Source organism: Neopsephotus bourkii, unplaced genomic scaffold (assembly GCF_033783945.1).
Source record: "Neopsephotus bourkii isolate Nb327-2 ecotype Australia unplaced genomic scaffold, CSIRO-AGI_Nbou_v1 NB_1624, whole genome shotgun sequence".
Classification (NCBI taxonomy): Eukaryota; Metazoa; Chordata; class Aves; order Psittaciformes; family Psittacidae; genus Neopsephotus; species Neopsephotus bourkii.
In genome coordinates this window covers 9,766,249-9,789,484 of record NW_026902099.1, presented here as the reverse complement: position 1 = coordinate 9,789,484, position 23,236 = coordinate 9,766,249, and the positions used below count along the sequence as shown (strand labels likewise).

The window sequence follows — 23,236 nt, the reverse complement described above, 5'->3', positions numbered from 1 at the left end:
TTCCAGTAGGCAAGGTGTCAGTCAATCCAATTAGGATGAATCCTGAGCGTAAGCAGTGTTGCTGTTTCTCCCTCACACCATGCTTGTTTGTTGCAGTACAATCATCCAGTGGGAGTCTCAGTGACATGTTTTTAGAAGTGGATCCTTAGGAGAGGTTGGGGCTCACTGAAGGCCAGTGCTTTAAACCAAGTACATGTTCTACAATGCTGGCAAGCAGGCCTTTTTCTGTCCTTCCAGTGTATCAGCGAGCACTGTGGAGTGCTACACTCCGGCACAACGAATTCCCCAGGAATATCGTGTGAGGGTAGGAATCGACAAAGCCATTCGAGACGCGAGCGCCCATTTCACATACAGAGAAGACCCTGTTGTTTTAAAAATTCATCCGGCCAAATCTTTTCTTAGGTGAGTAAAAGTTTATTACAGGAATAACAAAAGTAGGGAATGAAAGAAGAATGGCTACGCTGTGCAGCAATCTATTAAAAGAAATTGCATTTTTATCTCTATCTGCCATGCCAATTGCTTCTATTATGGTGCAGTTGCAGAGGGCAGATCATTTCCTTTCAGAGGTGAAGGAGAAGGGAGAAGGGCACCTCTTTTCTTTATGTGATTTAACTCGTAGCTGCTGCCGACTGTACCTGTGATGTCCTGCTGAGATGCATACGATACAGCTAACCGTGTTTCCTGCACTGCGTCTGGACATCACACTGATGAGTGAGGAAAATCATTTAATGTGACAAGTTAGCAGGACTCAGGAGAGCAAAATGATTTTTAAACAGTCTAAATCCAGGCCTACATAAATATTATGAATATATATGTATGGTAGCATATGTGTGTTTTTAAGTGACATATTTATGGTCTCAGTAGCTCTAATCCAAGCCATCTTCCTTTGCCAAAAAAATGTCAGCAGTAAAAAAGACACCTTTTTCAGCACTGCTGAAAGCAGTAAGTTATGTAAGTTAGCAAACGCTAAGCACAAGTATACACCCTCCTTTAAAATGTATGCATTTGTTTTACATCCTGTAACGCCACAATTTTAAAAATGATTTTTCTTTTTCTTGTATTTGATTAGTAGTTATAGCAAGTGTAAAATTTGTCTACTAGAAAAATAATCTTACTGCTAAGAGCCATGTATTTGCATTCACCCCATATATCCCTAATTCTGGCTTTACGCTTACTGCTAAGAGCCATGTATTTGCATTCACCCCATATATCCCTAATTCTGGCTTTATGTTGTCATTTACTCTAAAACATAATTTGTAATTAAGATTATCATAGCAGATGTATCATTATCCTACTCATCTTCTTTTTCCTTTTCCTTTTTTTTTTCAACCTTTCGTAGCGGTGGAAGTACAATCACAGCTCAGGGAATCAACTTGAACTCAGTGTGCTTTCCTCAGATGGTGATTACTGTACCTAAACTGGGAATGAACTTCTCTGTGGTGAGTCAGTCTTGGAGAAGACAGTCTGTTATCTTGTCATCTTTGTGTAGTGAATGGCACAGAATTTGCAGTCAAAAAACCTTGCTTTTTGCCTTGGAACTTCAGGGCTTCCACCGACATGTTGGTGTTTCCTGCACAGACTGTTTCCACTGCATAGGCAAAACTCAGCAACAAATTTGAAATTAAGTTGGCTATAGAACAACTGTTTCCAAGGAGCTTCTTCCAAAGAAATAAAGCTTTCACAGTATCTGATAACAAGATTTTTGTATTGCAGTTTAACAACGTAGATCCAGTGACTAAACACAAACAATACAATACAGGTATGTCGCATTACATGGCAAGTTCAGGTGCTACTGTGATAGGTAGGAAATGTATTTAAATGGTGTCTGTGGATATAGGAGGAAAATGGAACAAGCATCAAAGAAAGAAGTAAAGTAAATACATAAAAGCAAAAGTAGGTATTATTTTGAAGAATTTCTGATTGCCAAATTACCTACTGGAACAAATCTTTCCTAATTTACCAAGTTCAGCCACTGAGTTTTAAGAGGTGCTAAGGCTTTTGCAGTTGGGTACCTCTGCACGAGCAGAACATCAGTCAGGGCCTTCTTTTGCTACCTGCATTGATAATACAGTGTCTAAATCTAAGTGTTCAGATATGACCATGTGATCTACTTCAATTTTTGTAAAGCAACGATGATATTTATTGGCTAGTTGTACTGAAACTGTTTCCTGTAGGCTTTTGCTTACACGTTTGTCTTGTACCTCCAACATTTTCTTATCCTGTAAGGCCTGTTTAGACTAACTGGAGCTAAATTGACTTACACTCTTTATGACATGCTACGTGACTGCTTATATTCCTGGCTTATTTCTAATGATCATCGTGCACTGTTTCCTGTATTGAATTCTAAATATTAGACCTAAGTTTGCTCAAAGCATTTTAAATGGTATGTCTGCAAATTTGCAGTCTTTTATAGCTTCAAGGTCATAATATTCTTCATGATCCTAATTTGTATAATACTGTGAGTGTCAGGACCTGAATTTCAGCTGGATGTAATCGTGGCTTATAACTTAATGGGTTCAGATTTTAATCTGAAAATCGATGCCCCTGCAATGAAACACGATGTTCAATGTTATTGAAAAGACACTTTACCTACAAGTCAGAAAACAAAACATTCCAGTGATACCAACCAAACTCCAAATTTATTAGGTTTTAAGTAATATGGGCATGATTATTTCTAAGTACAGGAGATGTCCAAATAAAAGATCATTGCTGAAATTGGCTCATTGGATTTTGCTTTATATGGATTTGAGCAGATCTTCATTTGAAGTAAAGATCATTCAACTTTTTCTGTTACTCTATGAGACTATGCAATGCTGCTTCTCTTCAGGCCCTGGTTCTGCATACCTTGCTTGTCAAACACTTGGGACATCTCAGAATTTGAAAGTATTGGAAGTTTTAAAGAACTAAATTCACTATGCAAAAGTGACTCGCAGCCCCAGGCAGTGAACACTGTGAAGTTTATTCTCTTCCCCAAATATTCAGGAGCAACCTTTACTTTTAGCAGCGGTTTGCTGCCATCTTGCCTTTTAATCTGCTGTTGAAAAAACAAGTGGACACAGACAGAATTATCTCCCTTATTCCTTTTCTTTTCATACCTTGCAGTGTGCATGATATTTGCAGGCACACAAGAAGAGGCAGGTCGGACCCCCTTTTCTATAGGGGTATCTGTCCCCCACCACTGCTGATCTGTTAAGAATCTGCCCCAGCGTAAAGCAGCTGTACACAAATTCATTCTCCCTGCACAACGTGTGCAATAGCTAATCTGGAGTATTTTATACTTTGACATTGCCAAGCAATATATTTTGCTCTATTGAAATTAAAGGCTTCTGGCACTCAGTGGCTTTCCCTACCTCTGTGACAGCCCAGCTCTGCTTGCCATTTGTTCTGCCATTAGTCTTTGCCTCAAGCTTATTTCTCAAGGAAGGATATTAATTCTTAGGAAAAGGGGAAGATTTATAAGTAGCGAAACAAGATTGCACTGTGTAACTGAGGAAATTGCTGGTGGAGGATGCCTATGGCTGCAGCCTGCCCCATCCTGCACTGGAGATTCTGGGCTCTATGCATGAGCGAGATGCCAAAAAAACAAACTTTCTTCCAGTCCAAACAAGAATCAACAATGATGAGGAACTATTTCCTGCAGGGATCCAGAGCTCTGCAATGCCCAGCTATCCCATTTATAAAGGAGAAAACAGGTGTGGTCCTGAATAGAACCAACCCAGACAAACAGTACAATATAAACCAGATGACCAAGAAGTCCTATAGCTGAGGTTATTTATCTTTTTGTTTCCTTAGCTGGGGAGAGGACAGCTAACTGAGTCAATTTTTTTTAATAGTTATTTAAGCCGTTTTTCTTTTCAGTTTTCTCTCACCAGCCTCTTCCAAGAAGCTGCTTTTGTCAGCATTCAGAAACTCTGGCTCTTGGGAAAAACAAAGACAGCACTGAAACACATCCCAAAGCATCAAAGGAAAGTACAGCTAGGAGGGACCACAAAGACCTAGCCTGGCCCCGCTTCCCTGCGGCAGGAGCAAATGTATGCAGACCACTGCCTGACAGATATTTATTTAGGTTGTTAATAAAGCTCCTTGTGAAAGAAATTTCACAACCTTGCTTAAACAAGCTTTGGAGAGCTGCTTTACCTGCTTACCTAGTGGTTTGGAAAGACTCCTTTCTAATAATTAACCCAAATCCTGGCTGCTAATTAGCTATCTTCTTGTTTAACCCTCAGTGGACACAAACAACAGATTACCAGTCTCTCCTGCTAATTTTTCATATTTGCACTACATTATGATTCAGCCTTTCTCTTCTCCAGTTAAAACAAACCAAACCACTCCAAATTCTCCTGCTAAGTGTTGTTTCCTAGAGCTCTCCTCATTTTTCCCACCACCTCCGAGGCCTTCTCCCATTTGCCTAAAACTGGTGGTGCCCAACTTAAGAGGTCTCACTGTCTCCTGTAAGTTACCTGTCCCTCAGGCTTAATTGTAGCCTAGAGTCACAGTGTGAGTGCAGGGTCACTTTTGTAAGCAGCAGGAGCTGTGGGGGATGCTCTGGATCCCAAAGCCTTAGGGAGCAGAGCCAGCTGATGTGCCCTCGGGCGTTTGTTCTTCTCTGCCTGTTTCCATCCCAGTGGAAGAAATGAGTGGTTCAGCTGGTAAAAGAGCTTTTCTGGAAAAACATACTGTAAGAAATGCAGTTTCACTGAGACTGAAAGGTCTTGGGGGCAATACGCCAGGCCCCTATAGAAGGAACATTTAAGTTGAGCATTTCAGCTTTCATGTTTGAAGTTCAGTATTTCTGAAACTTTTCTTCCATAAGGCAAAAAGGCCTTCTTTCAGCTTTATCATTTTCATTTCTTTTTTTTTTAATTTTCTTAAAATTGTTCAATACTGTGTTCACACTACTTGTGTTTATATTACATTTTATGTTAGCACTATCAAAATAATACATTTTGCCTTCTTCGAATCTGATATTTCAATGAGTGAAAAAAAGGGTTTAGATTTATTGAACCATCTGTTTCAATACTTGCAATGTGTTTATTTTTAATTTCTATATTACAAGTTCTTTTGACTTATGAGTTTTGACTAGGAACAATAAATTTAGGCAGTGCTGCATAAATTCCCAAGAGTTCTAGATAATGTATAAGGATACACAAACCCTCTCACTTCTGCTCACATGTCCAGCTCCTGTGTGAGGTGCACGAGGGAAGAACCAGCTTGTTCCTTCCTTTCACTCTGCATTGTGCTTGTGAACTGCGCAGTTTGGAGTGGTGTTTGATTAGAAGCCTGTTTATGAAATAAGTGTCTTCTAACCTGTGCTATAAGTTGTACTTTTGAATACTTCAGGCCAATATTTTCTCTTTGAAAGCCTGTACTTTGCATTGATTCCTCAATAGTGGATAAGTGGTCATTCAGGGATCCTTTGCTGTAGCATTTGGATATAAATTGGATATAAATTCACACTGCTTAATCTATTCTAACCACAAATATCCCAAGATATGCATGGCTGTAAAATCAGGGAGAAGCAATCTTCTCCCTAAGGTTTATAAACACAATATAAACAACTGACTCTGTAGTTATGCAAGATCATCTCTTTCCACAGACTTTTAATTATTTCTTTACTAAGTAGTTTCTTGAATGATCTTTAGCATTTCTTAATTGCTCCCTGCTAGATGCCATTTCCTGCTGTATTACAGGTGAATTTTAAAACACCCTGAAGTTCCTTCAATATTTACAAGTTCATGAACAAGCCATATGTCTAATACTCATCAAAATGCCTAGAATTCACTTGCGAATGTCTTCCTTCGATTTATTAAATAATGATAGAAGAAATTCTCTGGAAACTGTGGACAGTGAGCTTGTGTTTCCTGAAGATTTTCCTGACTATCTATCCAAAGACAGTCAGGGTTGGGTCCTCTGTCTGTCTTGACTCTGTGGCATAAAGCTGCTGCAGAAACCCAGCAAAGAGTTTCCCTCACAAAGAGGAACAATTGGCCTTTGTCTGTGTGCCAGAACTGCATCTCATGCACATCTCCTGCCAAGGAAAGAGTGCAGCAATTGGTGTCAGGGAAAAGCCTATGCTTTGAAATCACCGGGATGCCAGGGATGTGGTGGTAGCAAGAACATCCAAAGCCCAGGGGGAAATTTAGACTCCTGGTCAGTATCGATCATGTTGTGAGAAGGGCTGGCTTTCAGACCCAGGAGCAAGGGAAGTTTTACTCTACATTCTGGTCCAGTGATCTGACAGACTAGAAGTATCATCTCCCATGCCTTCATCCAAGAAGACAGCTAGAATACAAATGCTACCAATCCATTAGGGCCATTCACTGTACTATCTGAAATGGCAGCAAAAGCCAATGAGTTCTTCAAAAATTGAAGTGCTTGAGTGTCACTGCTCAGTTTCTCACCTACACAGAAAAGCCTTCTGAATGAGCTTTCCTTAAATTGGACCTTAATTCTCACCTCTTTCTATACAGAAAGCATTCTTTGGCAAAAGCCGTTTGGAGAGTCTCAGTCTGTCTTTAACCTCATTTGTCCTTCATTCCTCACTGAACTCCAAAAGTTGACTTTTCGTGAAAGGACAGATTGGCCCTTTTCTGCCGTCTGACTGGGGCCGATCCTGTAATACACATCCAACTCTCTTACCTGGGTCAGCTGCTGGGAGACCTCTGGAGCTCAGATATCCTCCCTCATATTTTCCCTGTTGTTCTGTCAGATGAACAAAAAAAAATGAATTGGGCACCGAGGTTGAGATTCTGTAGGTCAGGTTCGAATTAATTGCTTCAAGGGCCATATTTTAAAAACAAAACGAGAATACATTCCTTTAAGTGATGAGTCATATGCATTGCGCAATAGATTATTATTCCCTTTGGGGTACAGTATTTACTTATGCTTGTGAAGTGCTCCATAATTTTTACGTCTTTTTTTCCTTACTGTCTTCAGGTGTAGATTATAGTCAGAAGAAGAATATAGGCCTAGCTTTTAAAGTGAATGTACTTTAAAGCCTAATTAAATAGAAGTTAAAGGTGCTGGATGATAGGCAGTAGCTTAATTGAGAAGGCAATAGATTGAATTAGGGTTTTTTTCCTATAGATCCTCAATCCAATATTTCTTGAAAACTAAACCGTCATATTCTTCAATTGCTAAAACCAATTTCAAGGTAAAAATGTCATGTCAAATCATGTACCAATAAGGGCATCCCAAATAAGATTTTTCTTGACCTTACCAATCAGTCACATTGCATCCCCTCCAAAGAGTATTATTAGATTTTTATCATTTTCTGAAAGCTTCCACTTCAGAGACCAGCCTGATAAAGTAAAGTATCTGATTCTAATAGATAGCCACAAACAAAGTTATGAATACCACTGCTATTCATTTGAGAGACATCACTACTCTACAGTAGATAAAAAGTCTAATGAGTTTACATTAATCAAATAAATATAATGATTCCTTGGGACATATTTGGTTTTATAACAATATATATTTTAGTAATCCCTTTTTAGAATAGACACAGTATGATATATATCTTTATGAATATTCATGTATCATGGAAAAGTACGGCTTGATCATCCATTATACTAATGATGCATCTTATTATTACCAAAGTGATTCAAATGAATTTCTAGGTCCGTGTGATATAATGAAGCCTGAGATATGGTCAATGGTGTATAACAAGGTATCCAAAAGAGAAAGAACAGTCTAATACTGTAAGCAAATGGAGCGAAAATCTGCCTTGTCATATAGAATCATAGAATAGCTAGGGTTGGAAAGGATCTTAAGAACATCAAGTTCCAACCCCCCTGCCATGGGCAGGGACACCTCACACTAAACCGTATTACCCAAGGCCTCGTCCAACCTGGCCTTGAACACTGCCAGGGATGAAGCATTCACAACCTCCCTGGGCAACCCATTCCAGTGCCTCACCACCCTAACAGGAAAGAATTTCCTCCATATATCCAATCTAAACTTCCCCTGTTTAAGTTTTAACCCATTACCCCTTGTCCTATCACTACAGTCCCTAATGAAGAGTCCACCCCCAGCATCCCTATATGCTCCCTTCAGATACTGGAAGGCTGTTTATCCCAGAGGTTACCTTGTTGTCATGGGGGATGCATGAATATTTCTGAATTTGTGCTAGGAATTAAAATAGGCTGTTTGTTACACGGGTGCAAGTCCCTTTAGCATCACTGAGAGCCACAGCAAGTTACTTAACTGAGTGCCGAGCTCACAGCTCACAGGAAGGTAACCTTTAGTAGTGGAGTTCTAAAACTCTAGTGCTTGGTTTCAGAGCCTTGAAAATGTTTCCCTTGGCAGATTCAAGATTTCACAATATTATGCACAGAAACGTGAATTGCTGTGTTGATAAGAAAAAGTGCTGATTTGTAGACAGCTTTATCCTGCTTTTCACGCTAATGTGGGTATGTAAGTGAAACAACTTGAATGGTTATGTCACTCATTTGAAACAGCAAAATTGCATTAATTTAGCATATTAGAGACAAATTTAAACTAATTTCACAGCTCCTTCAGCAGCATTTTATATTGAGAACCAATTTAATTTGAAAAACCAAACAAAAACCATGTATTTTGGCCTTCTCTGGATGCACAAAGGTATTCGACAGCACTGTTGGTTTTCCAGGAAAATTCCTTGTGGAACAAATGTAAGATTTATGATGATGAGGAGCTGAGCCCCATTCTTACAAGGGCATATGTCAGACACTATTTATATTTTTTTTTTTAAGTATAATTTCTGCTGTCAGGGAACTACTTACAGAAGGTTTATACAATTCGAACAGAAATGCTTCTGTGGAGCTGAAATAACTCTGTTTGTGCCTGAGTCCTTCAACCATATCCACAGTAGGCATGAGGAAAGGGAGGCACAGAGAAGGGAGTACATAGTACAGTCACAAACAAGCCACTCTGCTGTTTGCATGATGCTGCCCAGCACCCACCGTGCTTCCCATCAGTGCTTGTAGATGTGCTGTTGACATTACAATCAAATTAGTTATATAGAAATCTTCACAGTCAAGGCAGGAAGCTGACCCTTCTAGAGCACCGTTAATCTGATTGAAGCTGTTGTCTAAAATGGATCAGATGAATCCCACTCTAGGTGAGCCTCTTTCCCTCAGTTGACTATAAAGGTAGCTTAGACAACTGCAACACAAGTGTCTGGATGCAGGCTTCTTGAATCCCATCTGCAAGAATCCATATTATCCCTGCAAACTACTCAAATTCAGCCTCAGATGAAGATGCCTACAAATCCCCTCTGTCCTTACTTGCAACACAGCAATCCTGTAGGAAGGACCTGGGTATGTCTTGTCTGTCTCACGAGCCCTGTGTCAAGGTGGTAGGGGGTAGAGGCCAGCACCTTAGCCAGACATTTCACACTGGATCACAGCCCCATGGCACAAAAGCTCTGGCAGGACTTGTGGAGTGTGGGGTGCACCAGCAGTTTGCCCCAGGAAGCACCTCCAGAGCAGGCCCTCATGAGGACTAACAGCAGAATGTGGGGCAAGCGTGGCTTCATGCCTGTTGTCAGGCAGCTAGTGCACTGCAGTAAGAGGCAAACATCTCATCCCCACTCATCTGAGATGCAGTGTGAAGCAGTCAACACTCCAGGAGGGACTTGCATGACAGCTGTGTACCTAAGTACTAAATGCCACAAGTCTGGGGCCTTACACATACACTTTGCTGAGCCTTCATGACCCAGCATCCCATGGTGGCTTTGGCTTTAAAGTGCTTTCTCACAGAGTTCATAGTGCCTTTCCAGAATCATAGTGACTTAGTTACACTGTCACTTTGCTTTACTTCTGTTTTCTTCTGTTTCACACGTATTCATTGGCCCTGTATTTACCTTCTCCTCTGGTCCCTTGTTCTTGCTTTAGTAGCAAAAAAGGAAGAGAAATCCGTGTCTCAGTCACTCTGACATAGGCTGGGTAAGCTGAATTATGGCTGCTCAGTACACCAGGCTAGCCTCCTGATGGTTCTTGGCTCTGGAAATCATTTTCCATTAATTATCTGCAAAATATTTACTTTAAAAGTGCTGTGAACAATCAGGCCAGGAAGTTTGTTTACTTGAACATTTCCTCAACAAGAGTGCAAACACCATTGACATGAAGTTTTTATACTTTTCTCCCAGCTCTAAATAAATGCTGTGTACCACTGATCAGGATTTTGCTTTGGTCAAAGAAGAACAAGACCCCTGCTGTTTATTTTCTCAATATATATGTGCATTGTTAAAGAACAGTTATGTTCATCAGTGATTTCCTATGCACGTACATACTGCAATTGCCTCTTTCTTTCTTTCTTTCTTCTAGCCATGTAGCCACCGCTCCAACTCAGAGATAATCTGCTGTACAACTCCTTCACTGAAAGCCTTCAATCTCCAGCCACCCTTTGTAACCAAAGTGTTCTTTATTTTTGATGGTGTCAGCTCTTTGTATTTTGATTTTGATTATGTAAATAATCCTGTATTTAAGCATTTTGAAAAGCCAGTGTTCATCTCAAGAGGCAACCATAACGTTCTGGAAATTAAGGTAAGAAATGTTGAAATAAGTTTTTCAATTATTCAGCAGTATAGCGTGGAACAGACGTTTTGATGAAATAAGGGAAGCTCCAAGGAGGAAAGGGCAGAGAGAGCAGCGTGTTAGTACTGCATTCACTCGAACCCCCAGCTGTCACAGCTTTAAAGATGTAGAGCTGAAAACAAAGATACATACCAGGGTGGTTGTTGGCATCAGGTGGGGTGGGAGAGGGGCCTTTCTTATCCTCATGGGAGGACCATGCTGCCTCAGCTTCTGGTTGCAATGGGCTGCGTCCCCGGTTGAGGATTGAACATGGCCAGTAGGTCAGAACCCAAAGTGTGTGGTCTGCGAGTGAGTACTAGCTCTCTGTCACATGGGTTTGTGTCCTTCCTCATGAATGACATGGAGTTGCCTTTAGAAATTGGCCAGTGGTTTTGGCTCACTAGAGTTGAAGGAAACTATGGCCTGTGCACAGAGTCACTTATGAAGATCAGTCACCATTGTAGCCTAAATATTTACAGATCCATGAAAAATGCAAATTTGATGCTAAGTGCCTCTTAAAAGAGCATTGAGAATAGCCTACATGGCTCTGAGAAATGTCTCTTAAGAATTCGGGGCCCTCACAGGCACAGGCTGCTCTCTAAAACAGTGCTGTGGGGAAAGTTAAATGCATTCTGTGGGAGTCCGATTTCTTCAAATCGATTGATTTTGTGAAAGAGTATAAACACAGGTATTTCTTATCTACAGTGAATGTTTATGAAAATATTATTGTACATGTATTTTATATAGAGTATCTATAATTTATATAGTATATGACCTATAAAAAAATGCTTTATGGAACAGTATCAGTCATAACGCTGGGCTCATCTCTTCATGTAGCTCTTCCATAGTTCTGTAAGCCAAAACTCTTTTCCTCTGTGAGAGTCATGAAATCTTGAAGCTCTGAGGTCTTTACTCTAAGATGGCCCAGGAAATCACAGGGGATTACTTCAGAGCCACTGTGAGCCATCCTCCATTTCAGGCAAATTCTCTGAATATTTATTTGTCTCCACAAAGTTCTTTGCGCAAATTCCAAACAATAATCAGTCTGATTTTTCTTTTTTCCTTATTTTTTTTCTATCTGGAACTCTTGGCCATACAATCACCCCTTCCTTAATGCAGAGCAATCCTCTTGTTCAGTTATAAAGAAATGCTAGAAAGAGTTCTGGTGTGCAGGTCAATGGAGAGCTGGGAATATATAGCTGCAGCATGTCTCAGTGGCTCTGTGCAGTGACAGCAGTGTATTCCAGTATTTTCCAGGTCATGTATATCAACCAGTTGTAAAGAGAACTAATTTGAGACGAATCGTAGAATAACATACATTGGAAGGATCCACTGGAGGTCTTTATAGTTAAACAGCCTTTGCTCAAAACAGGCCTAAGTTAAAAATTAGGTCAGGTTGCTTTTGTGGCCTTGTCTAGATGAGTTTTGAAAATCTCCAGGAGTTGAGATTTTACAGCTTTAAGAAACCCAGCTCCACTAGCCTTGCATGGTGCATCCTGTGTTTCAGCTCCCTTCCTAGCTTAGTGGCCATCTGCTGCGCTTCATCCAGTTTGTCAGTATCTCTGTTCTTCTGTGGGGCTCAAAACTCAGTACAGTTCTCCAGGTGTGGCTTCACAAATGCTGAGCAGAGGAGAACAATCACTTTCAATCTACAAGCTTTGCTATTGCTGAAGTATGTGGTAAGCCTTCATCATTACAATGGCATTCTGCTGCCTTACTTCACCTTGTGGTCCAGTATATCAGTCATTTTCCTAGATGTGGTGTCATCTGAGAGTGCAAAGACAGTGCATCCTGTCCTTTTGTCCAGGTTGTCAATAAGCATTTTAAGTGGTACTGGTATCAGCCATTCATGAATTCCAGTTTTTAGACTTCTAAGATCTGAGCTGATGGCTAGTCAGTTTTTCACTCACCTTGGAGTCCATCCAGTTCATGTCATACAAATTTGTTTTGCCTTGATAGGAGAGATTGTGTTGCAAACCTTTCTAAAATCAAGGTAAACATTGTCCAGTGCTCTCATCTACAGAGCCAGTCATCTCCACATAGAAGGCAATCAGGCTGCTCAGGCGAAACGCACCCTTGGGAAACCTGTGCTGGCCGTTCGCAATCACATGCTTGTCCTTCCTCTGCTTGGAAATGCTTCCATGAGGACTTGCTCCATAGCCTTCCCAGAGACTGAGGGTTAAAAATCAATGGATCTTTTAACTCTCTTTTTCTTTTAGTCATGAACATTTTATTCTCCGAAAGGGAATTCTCTAGTGCCGTGTATTGCTGGGAAGAAGCCATTCAGATGAGAAGGGCTGGCAGAGGGCTGTCCCACTGACAACTGACCAGAGACACAGTTTTGTAGTATTGATGTCACCTGTAGTCATGGTACTCAAGGCAGATGTCAACCTAAACTTAATGCCCTGGTTATATCCCTGCAACCAACTGGATAATAACATTAGTGAAAGCTGGTCTCCTAGAACAAAGCATGAACAAACACCAATTTAACATCTTCATCTAAATAGAATTAGCTATAGGGGGATGCTTCTATCAAAACAGTGAGGCGACTTTCAGAAATTATAATCGGGCCAAAAGATCATTACAAGCCATATTAGCAACACTTTTCCCTTGTCCCATTCCCGCATTCAGAAACACACACACACAAGTTTACATGCCTTATGGTTATATTTTGGGCAGTAATTAAGCAAGCTCAGCATGAAATTAAATGGCAGCTTGCTTCAGTGAACAGTCTGTTCCACCAAACCAAAGTTCTTTTATCTTTTTCTTAATTAGTTTCAGAAGGGCGGAGGGAGCTTTTATCACAAGTTTTTCAATCAAACTAATGTAGTGTGACATATCTGGCTTCCATCAAATGACAGTGGGTACCGATTGAAAGGTTCTGTTTGCTTTCCCCTGATCACCGTAAGATGGTTTTGTAAGAAAACGTTACACACAGGAAAACATTAAGTCTTCCATGTAAAACACTGGGCACTGTGTGCTGCAAATGCCATCCCTTCTTTTCTTCAGTGCCAGCCCTTCTTGTCTTCAGTGCCAGCCCTTTTGTCTTCCACACTACAGAATCTCTCAAGGTCTTATATCATCACTGTCATCCTCTACCAAGTATATGGGTCTTCGAAGTCGCTCAGTGCCCACCATGCTCCAGTCAGAGGGGTCATGGCAGAGTAGCTTGACGCACTTCTCTGCTTCAACGCTGTGAAGACAGCACTTCAGAAGTGCTCCCATCTCCCACCAACATGGGAAGATCTCAGGGCAGAAGTTCTGATGTTTTGCTGTGGTGATGACTGAAGATCTGAGTCTGCTGAAAAGGACAGTCTCTACTTGATGCATCCCACGTAAGCCACTGACCCAGACCTGCAAGCTGGACTGCTGACAGCCCAGTGTGTCCTAGCTGTGAAAAAAAAACCCAAACAAAGAAATAAGGAAAGAAACAGCTTCAGAGCAAGCCGAAGAGGAAGCTCTGCAGCTGTGGTAACTCCTCATTCTCCCCAAGTCAACCCACTCTGCTTAGGAAACACACAAATTCTCCTTACACCAATCTCAAATGGCCACACCTTGCTTTGTCATCCTTTCTACTGCTTGTAGACTTTCACCCAAATTATTCCAGTCTCTCTAAAGTTGTGAGATAGTTGATATACCAGTTTGGTTTGCAACAGCTAAGTCCAGCAATGAGCTTCACCAGTTTGCGATCAAGGACATTGCTCAGGTAGAAGGGAGTAATATGCATTTAAAAATAGGAAATACTGTTTCCCAGTTCTCACAGGAGCCAGTTTCCTCCTTTTCTTAAAATTGCAGGCAAATTCTGTGGTCAGAGCAAAACCACTGCTCAGAGAGTTTTGAAATTCTTAATATATTTATATTATAGTTAATGTATTTGAAACTATGATATATTAATGGTACTATATTGGTAGTGGTAGTAAGTAAAAGCTATTACCTTCATTGTAACTGGCTAAGGACCACCTTAGGAAACATCAATATAATTTTCTTCACCTTTGTGTAAGTATCATCTTTGGTGGAGAAAGAAAAATCTAAGATTTGGTGTAGAAGAAAAAGAGGCCACTTACCCACACTCCCCAGGATAGCATTTACCTGAAGATGACAAACTCATATTCAAGTCTTCTGAGGTACAACATTCAAAGGAATTCAAGTTGCTCACAATCTGCAGCAAGTTTCCATACTAATAACCAATAAGCAGTCAATCACATGCTCCCTGGCCCATTCCCATTGAATATTTACTTAATTAACACCAAACAGAATGGCTTCAAGTAGGCAGAAAACAGAATGCAAAATTGACCTTTTTTTTGACTAGCAATTAAAAGCATTTACCTGAGGTGTGGCTTTGCCAGTCAAAATAGGACATTAAACTGGCTCTCCTACGTGTTCATTAAAATTTTCCCAGGGTTCAGTCAGATTCTGCAGCAAACCTAAAACATATGCCAAAGCAAGCTTTCTTCTGCCCCTCAGAATGGGATTCTTGTTTTCTTTCCTGTGTATGGGGCATCATAGCAGTGTCAGACATGATGCCTTTCTCCCTTCTCATGAAAAATTCTCAGATCCAGCCCTCATAAACAGCCTGTATCAGTGTAATTCCCCATCCTCCCTTTTCCCTTTTAATCATGTTTACTATGCCTGTTGTTTTGTCTTAACCTGGCCTGTATAGGGTGTAGAACATCTTCTTAAATCCTGATGCGCTCTTGAGCACAAAAGATTATAGAGTCATAGAATCATAGAACAGTTAGGATTGGAAAGGACTTCAAAATCACCTAGTTCCAGTCTCCTTGCCGTGGGCAGGGACACCTCGCTCTAAACCATATCACCCAAGGCCTCGTCCAACCTGGCCTTGAACACCACCACGGATGGAGCATTCACGACTTCCCTGGGCAACCCATTCCAGTGCCTCACCACCCTCACAGTAAAGAACTTCTTCCTTATATCCAATCTAAACTTCCCCTGTTTAAGTTTTAACCCATTACCCCTTGTCCTACCAGTCCCCAGTGAAGAGTCCCTCCCCAGAATCCTCATAGGCCTCCTTTAGACACTGGAAGGCTGCTATGAGGTCTCCATGCAGCCTTCTCTTCTCCAGGCTTCACAGCCCCAACTTTCTCATCCTATCTTCATACAGGAGGTGCTCCAGTCCCCTGATCATCCTCGTGGCCCTCCTCTGGACTTGTTCCAACAGATCCATGTCCCTTTTATGGTGAGGACACCAGAACTTCACACAATACTCCAGATGAGGTCTCACAAGAGCAGAGTAGAGGAGTAGGATCACCTGCTTGGACCTGGTGGTCACACTTCTTTTGATGCAGCCCAGGATACGGTTGGCTTTCTGGGTTGTGAGCGCACACTGAAGCCGGCTCATGTTCATTTTCTCATCGACCAACACCCCCAGGTCCTTCTCCGCAGGGCTGCTCTGAATCTCTTCTTTGCCCAACTTGTAGCTGTGATCCTGAACTTGGTCTTTGGACACTACCAGAAGGAATATTTCATCCAAATCTGGGATGTGAAAGCAGGTTTTCTGAGTAGGGAGCGCACTTTTCATGCTGTCATCTTTACCAGGGTTTGTTCCGTTTTGTTCTGTGAGTGTGATTTTAACAGATTTTTGCATTTTTCTGATTATAATTAATTAGCTCTTTTTGAAAGCTTCACTCCTGCTACCATAACCACTTGCAAAGCAAAACGTTTGAGATGCCTTTAGTTTGTGGATAATATAATGCCAGTTTTTTGGGAAACCAAGAGGATTTATAAGTCAGCCATTTACATCTTTTGGAGTCTCTATGGGCTCTGTGAATATTAGTGACAGCAGATTTTATCCACAAATTTTATCATCCCTCTTTGGCCTGTCTGTCAAACTTGTATTTACATGAAAAAACATGATACCTGCATATTGACAGGGCAATGTAAATTTGCATTAGTCTTTTATTCCACAAATGCTTTTCCATAAAAAACATTTTCCAAAGTAATAAAAGGACTTCTCCTTAACTTTTATGTGATGGTTATGTAATATGAAATTTATTTATTTTTTCCAAGGGAAATTATATTGATTCAGAAGCTGTTAAAGGAGAGGTGCTAAAAGTTGGAAATAAAAGCTGCGAAAACCTCCTCCTGCAATCAGAATCCATTCTGTGTACAGTTCCCAGCGATCTCCTGAAATCCAACAGTGAGCTAAATATAGAGGTGAGGCAGCTACACCACACGTGAGATATTAATGCCAATTTTATTGTCATTCTCAATGTCATTATGGATCCTAGAAACTTTATATTCAAGCCTAAACCTGTTTACAGAGATATCTCTATCCCTGTTTGGGGTGTTTGGGATGGAAATACAAATATTATTGACTACTTTAAAGGAATATTATCATTGTTGTTATTACCTGTTTGTATAGAGACATCCTGGACCCTTAGATGAAAAGTAGGACCTAAACTAAGCACAGAAATAAAATGGTAGTTACTAATCCAAACACAAGAAGAAACATATGGGGAAGAACGGGAAGCTGTGATGGAGTAGGTTTACTGTGGAGTTCACAAACTTTTTTCAGCAAAAACTTCTGCTGCAGTCAAGAGGAGCAGACCCTTTCTTAAAGAATTCTTTGTCTGCTTTTTCAGTTTCATTGCAATCGTTTTTGTAAGCTGCAGACACTTAGGACCAGTTTTTGAGTTCCACTGTTGTTCTAAAGGTGGTCTCACTAGAGTTATTCAGAGCGCTACCACAAATTTAAATGGCAGTTTCAACCTTCTGATTCCTAGAATAAGACACAAATCTTACAGTATCTTTGTATTTTTTTAAATATAAAATGAAAGAAAAATCACAGCAGAATGGGATTACCTTTAAATTATGAAATTTGCTGATCATGGACTCCGATTCACTGAAAACAGTGGAGACTTTGCCAGTCGTGTAAGCATGATTAGGATTAAAGTCTATATGAGCAATTTAAAGCAGGGACCATTTATTTTTCCTGTGTCTTTATGGCATTCATCTCAATAGGATAATATTCCATCCTATTGATGGCTGTGAATGGTATTCGTAAGTGCTACTGCAGTCTAAGGAAACAGCAATAACTGATTTGCTTTATTAGTACAGTTAATAGTGTATCTGTTTCCTGGACCTGTAGATTCCTAGTTTCATAAAATACTTGTGCACATGTTGCATTCTGTACCTGTTCATATTTTTACATATGCAGCCAGGACTGGCACTAAATTAAATCAGTTTTATGGTGTGAGATTTCCTTAACCTCTAGAAAAAGATATGTGACATGTATTCTGTGTGTAGAAAAGAACACATCATAAAGGGGTTAAATAAGGTTTCTGCTTGTTTACTGGCAAGGAGCCTCAGAAATTGCAGTCTGCCCAGCAAAGAAGAAAATTTGCTCTTTTGACGGGCAAATCCATCATTACAGTACCCAGAGGAATGAATTCCACAGGAGGAAGAGAAAAGATGGCCAGATGCATTCCAACTGACTGAGCTAGCGCCGTGTGACCTGAAACAGTTTTTCCCTGTTAGCTGCTTGGTGTTTGTTTGGTTGTTGGTTTTTGGTGTTTTTTCTTGTTTGTTTTGTTTTGTTTCTTTAAACTGTCAACAAGCAAGAAGCTGGCAAGGGACAGGCTCACGTGACCTTGGGAACTAAAATGCAGGCACGCTGTCAACAGAGAGTTTGATGTTACAGGGTATTTATGCCAGAAGGACACATACTAAAGACATTTGGGCTGGTTTTCTAAACATACATCTCAGCTCATATATCCATAGGCCTATACATTTCCATGCACCACTTGAGTAAAAATATGAATTTAGCATTTTGAATGAACAAGTACAGCCGGACACCGTTATCCAGGGTGCGTGCGTGTGTGCATGCCGTGTGTGTGGTGTAGCACGTGTATGGCTGTGTCACTACCAGAGCTCTTAAAGACAAGTAATGAATCATCAAAATGTAAATCTGCATTCACATACACCAGTATAACGATTTCTCCACTCCCAGTGTCTTACCGTAGCACAGCATCACAAATTCAAGATTTAATGCATATGGGACATATAATCTCTTGCTTTAGTATTAATAATCTAGTTCTTGTCTTTTGAAATCATTATACTATTATACTATTTTTTCTTTGGGTTTTTTTTCCAGTGGAAGCAAGAAGTTTTGTCAACAGTTATCGGAAAAGTGCTGATCCAGCAAGATCAGAATTTCACAGGACTGATTGCTGGACTAGTTTCAACAGCAGCTTTGATATTTATCGTTTTTGTGATTTTCATCTGGAGAAGGAAGAAGAAACAAATTAAAGGTCCATCATAGTCAATTCCATCAAATAATTCTGTTATTATATCTTAGACTTTAAAAACTGACATCAATTAATGCTTTGCTCAACTGCCATACAATGCCCTGTTGTAACCTGTCAGCAGAGGTTTCACAATCAAGTCCAGTGTTTAATTGCATTTCAGCCCTTGGCTCTTGCCCGTACTGGGTGAAGGGCCCCACACTATGCCTGAAGGAGAAGGATTTGGGAGGAACTCTGAGCTATTAGGAAAACTTAGTAACTTCTCTTCATCTGTCAGCCCTGAGAGAGGGAATGAGTAAATGACACGTGCGGAATCACAAGTACTTCAGCTTCATCTGGTTGCCTTGCAGTCCTCCAGGCTGTGCCTAAGTTGTGCAACACGCAGTGTGCTGCGGCATCCTGGTTCCCTGTTCCCCCAAATCGGGAACTTGGTCAGACTGTGCCTCCTCTCTGGCCCCCCATGTCTGGGTTTCCTTCCAGCAGGAACTGCTGCACTACACAAGGGAGGAAGAGCAGGAGAGCTGGAGACCAGGGTTTGTTCTGACGCACTGTCCCAGTCAGATCATGAAGCAGACACCAGAGGCTTCAAAGCTCTCTTGGAATTTCCAGTCTGGCCAAGAGTGGGGGGTTAACACAAATTACAGCAAACCTTGTGCTGTACAAATAGCTCAATTTCAGGTCCTGCACATACCTGCTTCCGCAATAACCCAACCCTCTTCCCAGCAGAGCAGAACATCTAAGCTTAAATAAATACCTAAGTGAGTATTGACACACAGTAAACATAAGGGTTTTCTAATATTTCGTACTCTTCTCCCTTCAGATCTGGGAAGTGACCTAGTGCGCTATGATGGCAGAGTGCACACCCCTCACCTGGACAGGCTGGTGAGCGCGAGGAGCGTAAGTCCAACCACAGAAATGGTTTCAAGCGAATCTGTAGACTACAGATCAACTTTTCTAGAAGGTACACTGCTATTCCGAATCCTGTGGATGGTGTTTTATACATCTTGCTTTTCACAGTATCACAGTATCACGGTATGTTAGAGATTGGAAGGGACCTCAAAAGATCATCTAGTCCAATCCCCCTGCCGGAGCAGGAACACCTAGATAAGGTTTTCATATGTCTTCAGATGGTAGATATTTTATTCAATGTCTGAATTTCAGTTTCTCATCTGTTTTGTCTGTGTCTGCATTATTCGGGACTTCCATGTGTTCCGGGGCTTGCTATTTGAACTGAGTTTCTCAGGTGCTCCCCAAGATTAAGGTACAAAGGGTTTTTCTCTTACTCAGCTTAGAGGAATAAATAAAATACCATTAGTAAAAACTCACTGTAAGTATGCTTCAAAATTTATTAGGAGCTAGTGGATTTAATGATTTTGTGTTATCATGAGGTCCATCACACCATGCACAAATCCACTCTGAATAAAAGCAATTTAAGGGTAGCAAAGAGTGGCTGTAGGCTCAGTGTGTGTCAGTGACTTCATACAATCATTAGAAAGTTCTGTCAGCAGGGGACATGGAGCTTTGTAGGCTGATATTCTGTGCATGCCTGTCCTATAAAATGGTACTTTGTATGGCACAAAAGTGTCAATTTTAAAAATAAAGCTAAAGGGATGTGAAAACTGCAACAAATTGAGTGGAAGTCCGTGAGTGCTGAGATGCCAGTCTCAGAAAACACACTGTTCATTTTCAGGCCTGTGGGCATGAAGGAAGAATAACCCTGTGCTGAACATATTTTTGTGCCATGTAACACCATTTTGGTATTCTCCATAAGAGCACTCTGCTGCACTGATCATGCCGCTTTAGGCTGAACATATGTCCTTTAGACATATGGAGACCATGTTCTGTGATTACTGTTACAGAGTTTTCAACTAATAGGAGTGACCATATTGTGATATTTGAGATATCATAGATATTTGTTAGCATTGGTATAGACATAGTCTTGTGCTATTTCAGGTGCTGCTGTATACAATTCACTAGAAATCACTCCAAATCCTTATTCTACCTTTGCAATCACCAGTTGTGGAGCTGCCTGAAAGCCAGGCCCATTCCCAACTTCCTTTATGATTCTTTAATTGCTGCTGTCAGCTTACACAGGAAGTTTCTTGATTGAAGTTTCTTCAGTGTGCCACTGGTTAAAAGGGAAAGTGGTTCATGAGACAAAACTATGCAAAGAGACTCGGTAGAAGGTAAACCTGCAGTGGTCTTGGGGCCACTGTGCACTGACAAAGCATAGCAAAGAGAACACCCAAGAAGGAGATGCATTCAGTTAATGTTTCTGTAAGAATGTTTACGTTAATTGCTGTCAAAGAATAAAATGACAGGAACATTAGAAAACATGCAAATGTAAATGCAGCAGCTGTAAAAATTATTTAGCAACCATGGCTAGGGTATTTTACTGTCATTATTAAATAGGTACTTGCCCTTGGTGACGTAAATGTGGCTTTGTAAATATAAGAGTGTGCATTTTTGCTTCTAGATAAAGCAGCAACGAGTTTTTCTCAGCAGCTGGAGTGCTAACAGCCACTATATGAAAATTTCCTAAGTTTTATACATAAATATATAAAATGTGTCTACAACTTTTTGTGATAAAATATCTGATAATTTCTGTTGTTAAATATATTCCCCTTTTTTCCTTTGGAATCTGGGCTGAATTCTGCTCATTGACTCCACTGGAATCCTTCCAGAATGAAATTGGTGTAAATTAAGCTTAGTTCTTGATTCTATTACACAAAATACTAAAAGAAAATCTTTTAAACAAAAGCAATTTAAAACACCTGAACAACATGCTGTTGATAAAAATAATTTTCTCAATAAATTCTCCTTGCTTCCCTCATACATTTTAATTTCTGCTATTTTGAATCAGCTGGCTCATGTTATTTTCATGAGTAGCACCAACTGTATTATCTTCAGCAGTTACAGGATATGAATCACCTCTAGGCATTTCCCTGGTTGAATATTTACCATTGGATAAATATAGCTAGTCACCAGCAGTTTGAAAACCTTCATGACATGTAAAGTTCCCTACCAAATTAGAACATGACAATAGTAAAAACTTTCATGTTCACTACTTCCTCCTGCCATATTGCTGTCATTTTTCCATGTTACTCCCAATTACTAGAAATGCTATAACCTACACTTGGCAAGAAGTGACAAGGCTTCCTTCCATCCACTCAGAAAAGTGGAAGTTTTGCCATTTGCTTTCACAAAAGTAGAGCTGAGAAAGCATAAGTTTCTACTGACACGGTTTTCCTGGAGTTTGGCAGTTCAGCAATGCATATTTTCATTTTCCCTTTGTGACCAAAACTTCCACAAAGCCAAGCCACTTCCAAACTGATAAACTGAAACTTTTCTTACCAATGCAATAAACCTCTTCATTTTCCAAAGAGAAGTCTGAAAGGATTATAATGGGTTTTGTTCATCTTGCAGATCAGTTTCCAAGCATATCTCAGAATGGATCGTGCAGACCCGCCCAGTATCCTCACTCTGACCTCTCCCCAATCCTGTCTAGTGGGGACTCAGATTTAGCCAGTCCACTTCTCCAGACTAATGTCCACATTGACATCAGTGCCTTAAATCCTGACCTGGTCAAAGAAGTGCAGCATGTGGTTATTGGTGCTGACAGCCTGATCGTGCACTTCAGCGAAGTAATAGGAAGAGGTAGGTGCTGCAACTCTGACCTGGCAAACTGCTGTTCTTCTTGCACACCCATTCATTACAAACCCTTATGAATAAGGTGTCTACACTGAGGTTTTTCAAGCTTTTTACTTCTTATAGCACTGCATCCCATACACTGAAGGCGGGGGGGGGGAGGAACCAGGTGGCTGTACTGTGAAGTCAGATGAAGGGTTGTGCATTTCGTCAGTTGGAGAAGACACCAGAGGGAGGGAAGAGGCTGCCAGTTGATGGGGCTCCTTTAAACTGACTCCTTTAAACTCGGACTTGCAGGTTCCCCGTCTGCTGCCTCACTCTCAACCCTTTCAGGGCTAAAGAAAAGCTCAGCCAGGGCTTCTGATCCCTGAGGCTGCAGTTGCAGGAGTGAGGGTGCTGCAGAATATTGCACAAGCCTAAAGCACACACCTAAGCAGCAAGGGATGCTGAGGCAGGGGCACCAATGTCTTAAACTCAGAGCCTGAGAGCTGCAGGACACAACACAGAAAACTGCAGGCACTAGTGCAACCAGTAAATGTCCCCATGGGCCAGGTGATATAAACCCTCTACAGGTTTCCCCCAGCTCTGAGGAATTTGCTGTTTGTTTCCTCCCACAGGAGGCTCTCCATTCCCCCTCATTTCTCTGTCATCCCAGCTGCATTGATGCATAGCTCCTGATTCAGTTCCCCTTAGTTTTGTCCCTGATATAGTGAGTCTCTTATTTTCCTGAGTTTCTCCCATCATTCCTATCCCTCTCTGTAACCAGGT

General features: G+C 40.8%; 1 protein-coding gene across 7 annotated transcripts in view; it reads left to right on the top strand.

Moving 5' to 3' along the window:
• Window positions 1-23,236, top strand: part of MET (MET proto-oncogene, receptor tyrosine kinase) — a 95,842-nt gene that overhangs the window by 58,446 nt on the left and 14,160 nt on the right. For 6 of the 7 annotated variants that reach the window (XM_061373031.1, XM_061373032.1, XM_061373030.1 and 3 more), the window contains exons 11-17: window positions 238-402; window positions 1,340-1,439; window positions 10,308-10,526; window positions 16,584-16,730; window positions 18,670-18,826; window positions 19,641-19,781; window positions 22,247-22,477. In XM_061373031.1, the coding sequence (XP_061229015.1) occupies window positions 238-402; window positions 1,340-1,439; window positions 10,308-10,526; window positions 16,584-16,730; window positions 18,670-18,826; window positions 19,641-19,781; window positions 22,247-22,477 (1,160 nt within the window). The remainder of the gene's footprint in view (window positions 1-237; window positions 403-1,339; window positions 1,440-10,307; window positions 10,527-16,583; window positions 16,731-18,669; window positions 18,827-19,640; window positions 19,782-22,246; window positions 22,478-23,236) is intronic. The other variant, XM_061373034.1, reaches the window with a different exon arrangement.